General features: G+C 41.4%; 1 protein-coding gene across 6 annotated transcripts in view; it reads right to left on the bottom strand.

The window, feature by feature from the left end:
- Positions 1-16,596, bottom strand: part of PHF20L1 (PHD finger protein 20 like 1) — a 96,444-nt gene that overhangs the window by 78,556 nt on the left and 1,292 nt on the right. For all 6 annotated transcript variants that reach the window (XM_061606923.1, XM_061606937.1, XM_061606911.1 and 3 more), the window contains exon 2: positions 15,660-15,773. In XM_061606923.1, coding sequence (XP_061462907.1) covers positions 15,660-15,742 — 83 coding nt within the window. In that variant the 5' untranslated portion in view covers positions 15,743-15,773. The remainder of the gene's footprint in view (positions 1-15,659; positions 15,774-16,596) is intronic.

Below are 16,596 nucleotides of genomic sequence, written 5' to 3'. Positions count from 1 at the left end.
TTCTCTCTTAGAAGATAAGATGAACGTTCGCTTTAACAGATAGAGCTTGCTGTTGAAAATCCGTCCCACCTTCGTCGGCTGGACCTCGTCCCATAAATTAATGAGATCTGGTCGTCCCAACAAAAATAGGCTTTGAGGTTAATCTCTTCGTTTCTCCCTACCCGGGAGAAGTTTAATCAGTCAAAAAAAAAAGAAAAAACTGACTGATATATCTGAATAAGCTTCTTTTGAGGCAGGAGCCCGTCTCAAAAGCAGGCACAGGCTAAGTCACCCTTCCCGGAAGTTCCAACTGAGCTGTGGAATAATAACTGTTTTTATGTTTTAAGAATTATTATTATTTATTAGTAGTTTCCTCGCACACGCGACACAATTCGACTTACAACAGTAACACTACAACCAATTGTAACAAACCAATTAAGAAAAGACTTAAAACACAACACGGCTTGGGACCACAATACCTGATGGGACGTCTCTCCCAATACGAACCCACCTGTACACTACGTTCAAGATCAAAGGCCCTCCTCCGGGTGCCTACTCCAAGGGAAGCTCGGAGGGTGGCAACAAGGGAGAGGGCCTTCTCAGTGATGGCCCCCAAATTATGGAATGATCTCTCTGATGAGGTGCGCCTGGTGCCAACACTGTTATCTTTTCGGCACCAGGTCAAGACTTTCCTCTTCTCCCAGGCATCTTAGCATGTGTTTTAAATTGTTTTATATTGTTCTAAATTTTTAAATTGTGTTTGAAATTGTTTTTAAAATATGTGTTCTAAATTGTATATTTGTTTTAATGTTTTTGGTTGCTGTAAACCGCCCAGAGAGCTTCAGCTATGGGGTGGTATACAAGTGCAATCAATCAATCAATCAATCAATCAATCATACAGATAAAAACCTGTCACACTGAAAGAGGCCACCAATACCTGAAGCCTTTCAAATTAAGGACCAAAAGCCTGAGGAAAAAGGAAGGGTTTTGCCTGGCACCTAAAAATAGATAACCATGGTGCGAGGTGTTCCTCCCTGGGGAGAGCATTCCACTAGCAGGGAGCCACCACTGAGAAGGCCTGTTCCCATGTTGTCTCCCTCTGCACCTCCCTCGGAGGGGGCACACAGAGAAGGGCCTCAGATGAAGGACACCGGGTTCAGATCAGTTCAAGTGCGGAGAGGTGGTCCTTAGCCACATAAGCCTTTATAGATCAAAAAACAGCACTTTGAATTGAGCCCAGAAAATAACTGGTAGCCAGTGCAATTGTGCCAGAATTGATGTTATATATTCAGACCATCCTCCCCCAGTCAACAATCTGGCTGCTGATTTTCTGCACCAGCTGCAGTTTCTGAACTGTCTTCAAAGACAGCCCCACATATAATGCACTACAGTAATCTAATATTTATATTAGGAGGCTATTAAACATTTTCATTGTGCCTTCTTAAAGTCTACAGTTGGACAATCATTTATTTACACCCTTTCTTGGAAAGAGAATACTCACGTTCTTTCATTTGCACAACCACCCTTTAGATATAAATCATTTTATCCCTTTTACAGGTGGGATAACCAAAAGCTACATCAATCTTGCCTAGGAAAGGTCACAACCAAACTATATCCTAATTTATCACAGTCTTCTGATCCTGCAATTAGATAAGCAAATATATTAAACAAATGATAGCAACTGCATCCAGCTGTCCCAGATTCCTAACATGGCACAGACTTCTATAATTCCCTGTTCCTTGTAAAAATATAATCCAAACTTGTCAGACCTCATCCATTTATACTTTAAAAAACCCTCCATGCTGCCTTAGTCAGTTGCTGGAATATCTTGCAACACTCTCTTTACTTCTGCCCTTCACCCTTACAAAATACCTGTATTTTTCAACAGAAACACACCACCTATATCCTATGCATCTATATAGGCATCAACAACAGCTGGCTGTTATATTAACAAGATAATATATTCAATGGATGAGTGGACACAGATCACAATAATCTGAGGTCTAAAACACTTCTTCACTATGTAGAATGGGGTAGCTAATATGTCACCCTCCAGAAGTTGTTGGACTACAACTCCTATAATCCCTGACCAATGGCCATACTAGCTGGACTGATGGGGAAAATACAATATTTGGTACACCATGAGAATATGTTATATTACCCTTGTCCGTTGCTGTATCCCAAAGATGAAGATATGAGCAGGAGTTACATACAAGAAGACAACAGTGTTTATCCATTTCATCAACAATCTTTATTTATGCATGAATGAGCATTGCTATATTCTCTCTTATTTATTTATTTATTTATTATTAAATTTATTAGTCGCCCATCTGGCTGGTTGTCCAGCCACTCTGGGCGACGTACAAGGTAAAAACAGTACATATTCTGTCTTCTAGTCATCAGTGCAATCTAATGGCTGGAAGTTGGAGTTAGCCATGCACCAAGGATTGGCTTTCCATAAATTTGCTCACAGCAGTGTTTCTGCAAATTGTTTCTGTGATGAGAAAGTGTAGGGACAGAGAGGTTTATACCTCCAGCAACTCATCACAAGTCACATGGCTTTGCAAACAGCATATCTGTGTGCAAATTGGGAGCACAGATATAAATCCTTTTCCACATGATTTTAATCATGGAAGAACTTCCAGAACACCTGAGCAAATAAAGTATTTTAAATATGGGTGGTGTGGAGTAAATCCCTCAGCCTGCATAACTAAGTTAACTGATGCATCAATCTAAAAAAACAACAACAACCTACAGGGCTCAAAGTAGTAAAATAACTGGTGTACCAGTTTCCAGACAGCGAAAGCATGCAACAAGCTTTGGCATTGGATACTCTGCTGCTCAGGATCTTCTATTCACTTGATACTTGACAAAGCCAGATATTTTTCCTGGAAATAATACAGATGTTTAATTGAATAAGTATTATCTTAACCATATCTACTCAGAAGTAAGTCTTGCTGAATTCAATTGGACTCATTCCCATGTAAGTAGAGTTAGGATTGCAGCCTTGGTAAATAAGTAGGAATTTATTGAAATTGAATCATTTCAGTTGAATGGATGCATTTTTGTAACAAAAAGCATTGCTAAATGGATTATAATCAAAAAAGTGAACAGGCTGACAAAGTAGATATCAAAAAACTGTTGCTGTTCTAATAACTACCAGTCCAACATAAGGAATAACTCTAAAGATTTTTATTCCATACCAAAGTTAAATCAATCCCAATTATCCTTTTTGCAACCTTTTTTTAGCAGGCTACAAGGCAAACTCTTTCCCTTCACCAGGTAGGAAAAGGCATATTTTCTATGCCAACTCAATTCTACAACTCACAAAGCTATGGGATAATATGGGAAGAATCTTATCAAAGTGGAATGTAGGGAAAGAAAAAGAGCACTTTTGTGGCAATACACCAAGAAAAATGCCAGGCACCTTCACCAACTGAAGAGTTTCTTATCGTACTGGCCTTAGCCTAAAACAGTGATTCTCAAACGGTGCGCCCAGGCACACTGGTGCGCCCTAAGAGGTGGCTAGGTGTGCCTCAAATATTATGAAAGTATATTTTAAAAATGAGAAGAAACCCATTTGTATTGGGTAAGTAATAGTTTTCTATAGTTTATTTTTATTCATAGTTTAAAATATATTAAAATACTTTTAATTTTGTACACAAAGTGCGCCAGAAATTTTTTATATGTTTTACAGTGCGCCGCGAACCAAAAAAGTTTGAGAACCACTGGCCTAAAACATAAAATAATAAAATATGCACAGTGAGGGAGAATTAAGATTGTCCCAGATGCACAAGACAATTTTTCAGGAAAGTATATTAGAAAACAGTCTACAATTCTTTATGATCATGGGTTGTTTCCTATCCAGAAGTGTACATGTCCTTTAGTGGGATCTTCCACATAATAACCCTCTACTCTGCTGCAACCCTTTGGATTATCAACTGTTCAACAGCTACACCCCAACGTGGTGTACTGGGCTGCCACCTTTCTCAGGTGCCTCTTGTCCTTTTCATTCATAGTGGCTCCTCATATTTATTTATTTATTATTTAATTTGTATCCCGCCCTTCCTCCCAGCAGGAGCCCAGGGAGGCAAACAAAAGCACTAAAAACACTTTAAAACAGACCTTAAAATACATTAAAAGAAAACAGCTTTAAAAACATTTTTTTAAAGAGCTTTAAAAACATCTTCAATAAAAGGGTTAAAAAAGCATTGTTTAGGGAAAAAAATATAAAAAAAAAATATTAAAAAGCAATTCCAACACAGATGTAGACTGGGCTAGGTCTCAACTTTAAAGGCTTGTTGAAAGAGTAAAGTCTTCACTAGGCGCCAAAAAGACAACAGAGATGGCGCCTGCCTAATATTCAAAGGGAGGGAATTCCACAGGGTAGGTGCCGCCACACTAAAGGTCCGTTTCCTATGTTGTGCAGAACGGACCTCCTGATAAGATGGTATCTGCAGGGCACCCTCACCCTCAGAGCGCAGTGATCGACTGGTATATAAGGGGTAAGATGGTCTTTCAGGTATCCTGGTCCCGAGCTGTATAGGGCTTTGTACACCAAAACTAGAACCTTGAACTTGGCCCGGTATTCCAGTCCTAAACAGCATATCCACACATGCAGGGCAGAATCCAAAGTTGCACTATCAAACTTCTGCTCATGCAAGGGAACTTTAAATTCTTCTCCTTCCCGTGTCCCAAAATCTAATCCTGAGGATTTTAAGGGTGTGTGCGGGGTGGGGGGGGGGAGAAGATAATAATAATAATAATAATAATAATAATAATAATAATAATAATAATTATTATTATTATTATTACTATAAAGGAGGTAGCTTGTATCATCATTCTGTACCAGCTTAAAACAAACAAACATGTTAATAATAATAATAATAATAAATTTAATTTATGTGTCGCCTATCTGGCCGATGGCCACTCTAGGCGACGTACATGTAAACAGTTAAAACACAATGTGATAAAATACATTAATACAATATATAAACAATACAGCAGCAACGACAATATTAGTGCAGGGTAAGAGGCATTTCAGTCATAAAAGTTAACCCTCCCCGGAAATCCCAAAGGCCTGTTGAAAGAGCCTGGTCTTTAAGGCTTTACGAAATACATTTAGGGAAGTGGCGTGCCGTAGATCTTGTGGGAGGGAGTTCCAAAGGGTGGGGGCCGCCACTGAGAATGCCCTCTCTCTAGTTCCCGCCAATCTAGCTGTTTTTGTCGGCGGGATTGAGAGAAGGCCCTGTGTGGCTGATCTTGTTGGGAGGCATAATTGGTGGCGTTGAAGGCGCTCCTTTAGATAAACTGGGCCGAGACCGTATAGGGATTTAAAGGTTAATACCAACACCTTGAATTGGGCCCGGAAGACAACTGGAAGCCAGTGTAGATCGAACAACACTGGTGTGATGTGATCCCGGCGGCGACTGTTCGTAAGTAGTCGAGCCGCCGCGTTTTGTATAAGTTGTAGTTTCCGGACCGTTTTCAAGGGTAACCCCACGTAGAGCGCATTACAGTAATCCAATCGAGAGGTGACCAGAGCGTGTACTACCAGTGGGAGCTGATGAACAGGAAGGTAGTGTTGCAGCCTTCGTATGAGGTGTAGTTGATACCAGGCTGCCCGGCTCACTGCCGAAATCTGAGCCTCCATGGACAGCCTGGAATCAAGCACAACCCCAAGGCTGCGGACCTGGTCCTTCAGGGGTAGACTCACCCCACTGAACTTCAGGTCAACATCTCCCAACCTTCTCTTGTCTCCCATGAGTAGCACCTTGGTCTTATCGGGGTTCAACTTCAGCTTGTTCCTTCCCATCCATCCACTCACGGATTCCAGGCACTTGGACAAGGTCTCCACAGCCAACTCTGGTGAAGATTTAAACGAGCGATAGAGCTGAGTGTCATCCGCATATTGGTGACACTGCAGCCCAAATCTCCTAATGATTGTCCCCAGCGGCTTCATATAAATGTTAAATAGCATGGGAGAGAGGATAGAGCCTTGTGGCACACCACAATTGAGAGGCCAAGGGTCTGAAACCTCCTCCCCCAATGCTGTTGGTGCATGAGCAGAAGTCCATTCTACTTGTGCATGGACAGCCTTGGATAAAACCTGCAGCAGAAAGCATAGTATCCAAGACTGAAGTGTGAGAAAGCTAGCTGGAAAAGCACAGAAAGTTGCAGATCGATGGGTGGGAAAGAAGCAGATGCTTGTCAGGGCACTTAAAGAGCCTCAATGGGCCTGATCTGACCCACAACTTGCCAGATGAGGAGCAAACTCTATAGATAAACAAATACCCATGGACTACATGCCATGCCAACTATGAGTTGTGTATTAACCTACCACAGAGGTCTATGGCAGCTTTAAAAAAAAAGTATGTGCAAAGCATGATGAAAGATGCAACAGCAGAACTTACTGAAGTAAAAAAAAATATTCATGACATAAGTTTTTTTCCTCATTAAGTCAAGGAGTTACACAAATATCAAAAACACGCTGGTATCGGATACACAGTGATACCTCAGCTTAACTCTGAAGTAACTGAAACTAGATTCCAGATGTCCATAGATCACCGTTCTTTACCCTGTGATGCAACCTTCTGAAAATATCCCTCGTTTTTACTATGTTTCCTATTAAATTATCACTTGTGATTCACCATATTACCACAGATAACTAGCAAAATATGACTGCCTCTGAACAACAGTGGGAGATGAAGCACCGGAAGTTGTCTTACACGAAGTCAGGCCATTGGTCCACTAGCCCAGCACTGTCCTCAATGACTGGCAGTGGCTCTCCAGGATTTCAGGCAGGGGCCTTTCCCAGCCCTACCTGAGGATGCAGGAGATTGAACCTGGGACCTCCTGCCTGTAAAGCAAATGCTCCACCACTGAGCTTCAGCCCAGTGGGTGGGAAGCAGGGCTGTGGAGTCAGAGTCGTGGAGCCGTAGTCGGAAGCAATTTTGGGTGGAGTCGGAGTCGGTAGAAATGTACCGACTCCGGCTTCAAAAATTTTAAAATATAAATTCAAAATGTCAAAGAAGCTTCCCATGAAGTCAGCTGTAGTTAAGCATTTCACCATAACTCAAGATGGAAAACATTTTGTGTGTCAGTGTATGACACAGGACCCAGATGAATGCTGTGATGCCAAGATCAGCGCATATTCAGGCAGCGATAAAAATGCTCCTATGAGAGCTTCCAATTTAAAAAGACATTTACAGCCCTTTCCAGAGCTGTGGAATTGGAAGCATTTTGGGTGGAGTCGGACAGTACAGTAAAAATAGAGGAGTCGGAGTCGAAGGTTTGGCTTACCGACTCCACAGCCCTGGTGGGAAGGTGAGAAAAGATGAGGAATCATCCAAGAGAGTCAAACCCCCTTATTCCCAGAATTATGGTACATGCATATCACTCTCACTGTCTTATAACAAAAGTATATTACAACCACAACAGTCCTTTTCAGGCACTGTTCAGAGGCAACCAGCAAAAGGGGACCATGTGGATGAACACACTAGCTCTGGCCCCGTCTTCTATGACTCGTTTTTTGATAGGGCCACCTCCCTTGTAGACTGTGGGAATGCTGTGGACATAATATATCTCGACTTCAGCAAAGCTTTTGACAAAGTGCCCCATGATATTCTGATTAGCAAGCTAGCTAAATGTGGGCTGGATGGAACAACTATCAGGTGGATCCACAGTTGGCTACAGAATCGTACTCAAAGAGTGCTTATCACCAAGCAAGCCTTCCTGGAGAAAGAAATCTGCAGCTTTGGGCACATCTATATGGAAAAAATAAATAAATTGAAAATGGGTGCCACCACTGAGGAGGCTCACTCTCTCCACTGGAGGCTAGTCCTTGACTCCTTGGGCAAATGAGGCACTGCCCTCAAACTTCAGTCTGGCTTCAGCCAACCCTCACCTCCCTGCCTTACAACCAGTCTACCAGAGGGTGCCACTGGCTGTCAGTTTCCTCCTCCTCAGCCTCAGTTTTGTCCATGTAAAACTCAGCATGGAGGAGGATGGGGATAAAACTAGAATTATTTAGCTCTGCCTGTCATTTGCTCTGCTCCGCCTACTGTTTGGGCTCCCTACCTTCTGTCCTATCAGTCCCATTGGGCACTAGCCACCACTGCCTCTTTCTGATCACCTCCGGTCAGATGTCTAGAGCCCTAGTGCCAGTTTTCCCTGTTTAGAGTAGAGAAGTAGGAACACTGGAACTGCCTTATCCTGAGTCAAACCATTAGTCATCTAGCTCAATATTGTCTACACTGACTGGTAGTGACTCTCCTGGATTTCAGGCAGGAGTCTCTCTCGGTCTTACCTAGAGATGCCGGGGATTTAACCTGGGACTTTCTGCATACCAAGCAGATGCTCTACCACTCAGCAACAGTCCTTCCCCAAACTATTTAATCAAAAGATTAATTCATTAGACTATGGCCTTTCTCCTAAGATGCAGGTGGGGGCATCCTTAACCTTTTCCTGGCTCACTATTTCTCCTCCCTCCACTGCAAACAGGGTGGCCATGTGTGCTACTCTACAGAGGACAGTCCCCTATATGAAGGCATCCCCTATTTCAGTGGTAGCCAGCAAGATACCAGATGTTGGACTCTAACTTCCATCAGCCCTAGACAGCAACATCTAGAGGGCAGCAGTTTGGTTATCTGTTTGAAGAGCTGTCCAGACAAGATCCAGCTTAAAGATAAAGTGTGTTGTAATTGTTTTTAGATCTTTCATTCTCTGTACTTTTGCTGTATGATATTATTGGATTTTATTGTATATATTTGTATTGCTTGTTGTTCACCGCCCAGAGAGCTATGCTAGTGGGGCGGTATAAAAATTTAATTAAATAAATAAATATAAAAATTATCAATGGTTCCTTCTCAAACTGGGCAGAAGTAATGAGTGGGGTACCACAGGGCTCAGTTCTGGGCCCAATGCTCTTCAACATTTTTATTAATGACTTGGATAAGAAGGTACAGAGCACGCTTATCAAATTTGCAGATGACACAAAATAGCTAATACCGTGGAAGACAGAAAGAAAATTCAAAGGGACCTTGATAGGCTGGAGCACTGGGCTGAAAACAACAGAATGAAATTCAACAGGGATAAATGCAAAGTTCTACAATTAGGAAAAAGAAACCAAATGCACAGTTATAAGATGGGGGATACTTGGCTCAGCAGCAGGACATATGAGAAGGATCTTGGAATTGTCGTTGATCACAAGCTGAATATGAGCCAACAGTGCGATGTGGCTGCAAAAAAAGGCAAATACTATATTAGGCTGCATTAACAGAAGTATAGTTTCCAAATCGGGTACAGTACTAGTTCCCCTCTATTCAGGACTGGTTAGGCCTCATCTTGAATACTGCGTCCAGTTCTGGTCTCTGCACTTCAAGAAGGATAAAGACAAACTGGAACATGTTCAAAGAAGGGCAACAAGGATGATCAGGGGACTGGAAACAAAGCCATATGAGGAGAGACTGAAAGAACTGGGCATGTTTAGCGTGGAGAAGAGAAGACTGAGGGGAGATAGGATAGCACTCTTCAAGTACATGAAAGGTTGTCACACACAGGAGGACCGGGATTTCTTCTCGATCGTCCCGGAGTGCTGGACACAATAATGGGCTCAAGTTGCAGGAAGCCAGATTTTGACTGGACATCAGGGAAAACTTCCTAACTGTTAGAGCCATATGACAATGGAACTAATTACCTAGAGAGGTAGTGGGCTCTCCGACACTGGAGGCATTCAAGAGACAGCTGGACAGCCATCTGTCGGGAATGCTTTGATTTGGATTCCTGCATTGAGAGGAGGTTTACTTGATGGCCTTATAAGCCCCTTCCAACTCTACTATTCTATGATTCTATACTTGGAGGTTGAACCTCTAAAACAGGGAGCTTGTTGTACTCAGAGGTTTCCCACATGTTTTAGAACACTGGTAACAGTAACAGGGGTCAGACCTATCATGCCTGCTGCCATCCCCCCGCTCTTTCATTGTTAACTCTGAAGAAAAAACCTAGAGGACTAATATCTAAGACACAATCACAACACTAAAACTATTTTTATTAAAATTTTCTAAGGAATCCAGAGAGAATAAAAGTTGGTCCCTTAAAATTAATAACTTAGGGGACATTAGAAATAGATTGATTTCTTCTTGGATTTTCCTATTCCAGCAGATCCTTTTGTCACCTTGAACAGTCAGGTTCTCAGGAAAAGCTGGAGCTGAAGGGATAAATCCGACTGGCATGGAAAAAAGCGATTGGATTGGCATATGATCACTCTCAGGCCTTGCGAGAACTTTTAAGGTCTCAAAATGAAGAACAAGTGGGTGAGAGAGGATCATATAATCTATAACACTCTTTCCCCTTGGTCCAATATGGGCTTCTACCTGTCCCATTACATATATATAGCTGAAACTTAAAGACAAGGGCAAATAAAGATTGACCAGCTGAGTTAATAGCTGAGTCTTTTGACTTCCTAGTTGGAAAAGAAGTCAAATCTTCCGGTATCAGGCCTAATTTCTCCCCTATTTTAAGATTATTTAATCCTATCCTGGCATTCATGTCGCCCGACATTAAAATTAAAGGCTCGCGGTTTGAGTCATATAGAGAGGAGAGAACCTGATCTAGATCAGACCAAACTGAGGTACCCTCACACTTTGAAGGCTGTGGGGGATAATAGACATTTATCAGGAAGATTTTTAAACCTGAAGGCCAGATAATTTGAATAGTTAAGATATTACTATTAGAGCCAAGCTCAATCTGTGAAATATTGAGATTATGATCAACCGAGATTATGGTTGCCAGACCACCTCGCGGTCGTCCTCTGCCATCTGATTTTATTGCTGGGAGAGTATAGACAGCATACCCAGGGAGGGAGGAGAAGACTGTTGAAGCAACCCAGGTTTCTTGGATAAAAAGGATCTGAAATTGGGCATAGAAGTCTTTGAAGTTTTCATCAGCTAGCTTAGAGAGCCATCCTGACACATTCCATGACAGGACCTTAATAGGTACAACACCATTGGAGTGTGTTACAGTGGCCAGTCCAGACTGGCCATTCCCTCTATGTGGGTTCCAAAAAGATCTGGAAACCGAAATTCCTTGATTATAAGCTCCTTTGCCCTTGCTTCTGTGATCGCCGTAGTTTGGGGGGCTCTGAGCATGTGGTAACCGAAGATGCTCACCTGTTGAGTCTAATTCTATCGGGGGGTCCTCCACAGCTATACAGTTAGAGGCCGCATGGAGTGCTGTTTGCGCTCCTGATTGGGGAGTAGGCTTATTCCTCAAGGCTGGTGCAGAAGGTTGGGGTAATAAATTAATTTCTGCTGCAATGTTTTGAGCCTTGTTTTGAAAGTAGCCCAGTTGGATTAAATCCAATTCTTTTACAGAGGAAGGAATTGTGGGGTTTAAAAGGTGTAAAGGAGTTAACGCAAGCGGATTCTCCTGAGTAGGTGCTATAATTATTGGGTGATTATTAACAGCATTTCCCTTGGAGGGATTAAAAGTAAAAGGTCTCTGATAGTCTTTTAGAGTTGGGGTTTGAGCCTTAGTAGGTTGTAGGGACAGGTTCAGGCAACTATCGTTATAAACTAACCTATTTAGCAGTTTTTGTAGCCTGGCAATAATAAACTGTTGCTCCTTAGCTGGAAGTGAATAAAATGTAGTAATTAGTGCCTCTTCCTCCGGTATTAAAGAGGTCAGAGCTGGTTCGGGGGCGGGGTAAATTTTCCACTCCTCGCTGGGGAGGAGTCTCTCTCATGTGGGTTTCTTGGGAGGGATTCATCTAGTATCACAGACAAGAGGTCATTACAGGGGAGTTTACCTGCTTCAGATTTCATGGGGCTAGTAGATAACAGGCCCATAGCTATTACATCATCTCCACTTCTCAAGTCTACAAAATCATTTGAATTTAGGGGTGAAGATGACCTATCACCCGCTGATACAACCTCCTTCAAGTCCAACAGCTCCTCAGTAGGGCAGGTTTAAAGACAAAAAAATCTCTCTCTTAATAGACACATGATAGCGAAAGAAATTAGGCCTTATGTGGTCAGCTCCCACCCAGTTAGACAGACAATCAAGGCTGGTTTGACACACAATGTGCTGCCCACAAACATATTTTATCAAGAGCCATAAGGAAATTAAGAAAAGTGGACTCTCTAGAAAATTTTAATTCTTATATACATCTCAGCAGAGAGTATAAAAATTTGCTGCACTCTAAAAAGAATAACCACATTCGCCAGCTGTGGATGGAGCTAGGTCTGGCAACCTTGGAAAATAACTCTTCTAGGTTTTGGGCCCTGGTGACAAAAGGGGTAAAAGGGGAAACTGCTTCCCTTGACTACTTCAACACAATGGCACACACATTTTCCTCCCTTTTCAGTCATTCTACCACCAGCCCAATTCTAGGCAGTCCCCGCAATACGGACTCTTTTTTGCTCGCCTCCTGCCCTGAATGGGACCCTGTGACATTTGATTAAATATATATTTTGATTGATTCTTTACCTGCAAAAAAAGCACCAGGGGAGGATATGCTTCCTGCAGAATGGTTTAAATCAAATCCTGCTTGGTGGTGCCCAGTTTTAGCTAAATTGTTCACCTATATAAACCAACATGGGAAAACACCTCAGGGCTGGGAAGTAAGCATAATTGTGCCCGTCCATAAAAGTGGCTCTAAGGCGGATCCAAAAAATTTCAGACCGATTAGCCTGCTCAATGTTGTAGCTAAATTGTACTCTAAATACTTATTATGCAAATTGGAAGCTTGGGCTATTGAGAACTCAGTCATTGCCAAAGAACAGGCAGGGTTTATAAAGGGGAAGTCCACAATAGATCAGTGCTTTACTCTTCATCATTTGATTCAGAAATACTCCCAAAGTGGCAGAAAAGAGCTTTTTGTTGCCTTTGTGGATTTTACTTCTGCCTTTGATCTTATTGACAGAGACCGGCTATGGCGAAAGCTATCCCCCACCAATATTGACAGAAGGTTTTTGTATTTAATACAAATGTTGCACTCTAACACCTCTCTCAGGGTAAGGCTTGGGGCAAATGGCCTATTATCAGAAAATATACCAACCAGCAGAGGAGTACACCAGGGATGCCTCTTGGCTCCCTTCCTTTTTAATTTTTACATCAATGATGTTGTACATGATTTGAGTGGCTCAGAATATTTTCCAGCTTCAGTTTTAGATGCCAAGCTCTCAGTCCTCTTGTATGCAGATGACATAGCTATGATCTCCACTACATTAATTGGGATGCAAAGGTTATTACGAAGTTTAAATACTTTTTGCTCAAAGGAGAGTTTATTTATCAATCACGCCAAAACAAAAGTGGTGGTATTTGGGAGAAAGAAAAAACCCATATCTGGAAGTTGAATGACAAACCCATTGAACAACAGCGTAATTTCAGATATTTGGGACTAGCGTTTAATGCCCAACTTTCATGGAAGTTACATCTGGATACAGTTAAGTTGAAATCCTCCCATTCTATCTAGGCTTTGATGCACTTTTCTAAGTTCCAAGGGGGGAGCTTGGTTGCACCTGCAGTTGAGATATTTCGGAATAAGATAGTCCCACAACTACTGTATGGCGCAGAGCTTTGGGGGTATACAAATGTCTCTACTTTGGAGATAGTGCAGAATTACTTCATGAGGTCCCTGTTAGCTGTCCCTCAAAGTACACCTGCATTTCTTTTGAGGGCAGAACCAGGGCTCCATTCTATAGAATCCGGTGCTCATGCTGCACTTGCTTTGTATTGGCTGAAGCTGTCTTGCATGAATGATTCATGCCTGCCAAATAAATGTTTTTTAGAACAATTGCAGGCCCCAACCCAAAGTTGCTGGGTAAATTCTGTTAAATCTATTTTCTCTGTTTATGGCATTAGCACAGAGGTTTTACCCGCTTTCATTTCGGATGGAGTAAAACAGCTGTTCAAAGACAGAATTTATCTTTACACTAAACGGTGGGACCTCTTTTCAGTTTCCCAAATGTCATATTCTATTTGGTACCCACTATATAAAACAACATTTGGCATGGAGCACTACTTTACATTTCTAACAGTGACACCCTTGAGAAAATCATTCACAGCTTTACGACTTCAGACTATGCCCTCTACTTTTCTCGACGGGAGGTTTTCTAAAACTCCAATCCAACAAAGGCTTTGTATCTGCCACTCCGGTGAAGTTGAGGACATTACACATTACTTACTAAGATGCCCCCTATACAAATCCCTAAGATTAAAATTTCTCCTTAGCATCCCGCATTCCTTATCTAATAGAACTCCCCTGGAGCAGATATGTGTCTTGATAGCAGGCAATGACCAATTTATTACTACTCAGGTGGCAAAATTTGCATTAGCTGCAGGAAAAGTAAGAGCTGGCTATCTAAACATGCAGGATGAGTGGGCTGTGCCTTTGTGCTATTTTGATGGTAGCATCTATGCATTAAGATATGGGATGGGTCAAGGTATCTTCCAGGAGAGGAAATTTTATTTGAATTGTACTGCTGCTCTTCCATTTTATGATAAAGAACTGTGTTTTATTGTAATATGATCTGTTTTAATATGTATTTTGTATTTTTTATGCCTGCTTAATTGTGGTGGCCTATGGCTTTAAACAATAAAGATTCATTCATTCATTCACTGAAACTAAAATATAAATAAATTAAAATACTGCATTGGTTCATTAACCAAACTAGATTTTTTTTAAAAAAAGATTTGTTTTCATTCTTAGCTCTACTAAAATCAATTAATCTATGTAAGGAAAGCCCTGCAACCCAGACCATTCCTAGTGCTTAGTTCCAATGCAGGAGCTATTTAATTCCTGCCCATTTACACTAATTTTATTGCATTGTGCTTTTTATTAATGTATGACATTTTAAATTTTGTAAGGCTGATGGAGGAAAATTTTTCACAGTTGGGGAAGGAGGAAACACATCCCAAAGCCTCAGGACAATCACAGTTGTTGACCTTAATTCATATAGTGAAGTACAGCCTGATCTAAAGAATGTAGATGGCACAGGGAGACATGATTTCTGAGATGTGGGCCCCAGGTTGTGAAGTTTTATGAGTTAAAACCAGGACCATGAACTGGGGTAGGAAACAAACAGGAAGCCAATGCAACTGGCACAGCACAGGTTGAATAGCTGCACACCTAAATTTCATTAAGATGACAAACATCAGCATTACCCACCAACTGAACTTCTGACTACCTTCAAGGGCAGCCCCATGTCTTCCAACCTGGCTCCTACAGTACAACCCATACCTTTCATTCATCAGATTAATGATCACAGATACAACCCTACCAAATATATCCCATATCCAGAAAAAAATGCTTATTCTCCACAGTGTCTTAGTATAAAAGTGTTATTTGCTGAACTGCTATTAATAGAGCTCCCACAGGAAAGATAAATCATATCCATGTGGCACCAGAATCCATCAATGCACTTAAAAAACAATCAACAAACATTTCAAGCTGTGGCTTGTTTTAACTGTAAGAACTACTTTCTACATACATTCTTTTGGTCAAATTGTTCCACTACCTTAACATCTCTTTTTGAAAAAATTGACCTTGTCTTAAGCTAGTATATGAACAAAGAATGAAAATACAGGTAAACGGAAACATAAATTCAAAGTAGGGCCATCATGTATCATATGTGAAATTGTTCCTGAACTAAGCCAGCCACCGACACCAGCTTCCATACCATTTTTGTAGGTAATCAAGTGCTTCCAAACGAGCACCTATCTCAAATGTGATCCCCGGACGGATTGGAGGCTTTCTGCTCATCTTGACAGCTTCTATTCTTCTATCTTCTTAGCTGAAGAAAGAAAGAAAAAGTGTTATTCCCACAGACACTTTAAGGCAATATTCACACATTTACCTTTCAGACTATAAGAAAGGGTAGGATTGCAGTCAACCTTTAGCTGTCCAAAGACTTGAGACAGAGAAACAGATCAACCCCTAACAGCATAATTCTATGCATGTTTACTCAAATGTCCCACTGAATTTAACGGGGCTTACACCCAGGTAAATGGCTGAACAACTACAGCCTTAACTAAGAACTGCACTCATTAGTTCCTGAATGCTGGTGGTTGTCATTAAGGCAATCCTGTCATGCTCACTTAACCAATCTATTTTCAACAGCAAGTGCCCAATATGTATTTGTATCCACGTAATCCGACTCAACACATTTCTGTTCTAAACTAAAGCAGTATTTTTATCAAAACAGAAAATTAAATGCAGAACACAAACGATGCCTGCGAAGGAGGCCTTGGTACTGAGACACGCAGCTGTCTGACGCTTTATATATATACTAAACCTGTTTTCCACAGAAAGGGTTCCCATGGCTGAAAGTTGCACTTAACTTGACAGATGTAGAGAAAGATTAAACGACTATCTTTGAGCAAGATCTTTCATTTAACTGTTTGTGCATCAATAACTTAGGCAGAATGATACAAGGACAGGAAAGGTATCATACTTTGAATCTTACGAGCAGAGATCCTGTATGAATTTGGATGCAGGTAGTCTCTGGCATAAGGACCTCAACCTTATTATCTACTTGGGAACAAACTAAGACAGCAGAAACCAGTTTTTCTGGGTCCCTGAACTCCTCTATGTACTATGGGCAAATATTTCCAGAC

Source organism: Rhineura floridana, chromosome 1, assembly GCF_030035675.1.
Source record: "Rhineura floridana isolate rRhiFlo1 chromosome 1, rRhiFlo1.hap2, whole genome shotgun sequence".
NCBI lineage: Eukaryota > Metazoa > Chordata > Lepidosauria > Squamata > Rhineuridae > Rhineura > Rhineura floridana.
The sequence above is the reverse complement of the archived record's forward strand: the minus strand, read 5'-3'. Positions and strand labels throughout refer to the sequence as shown.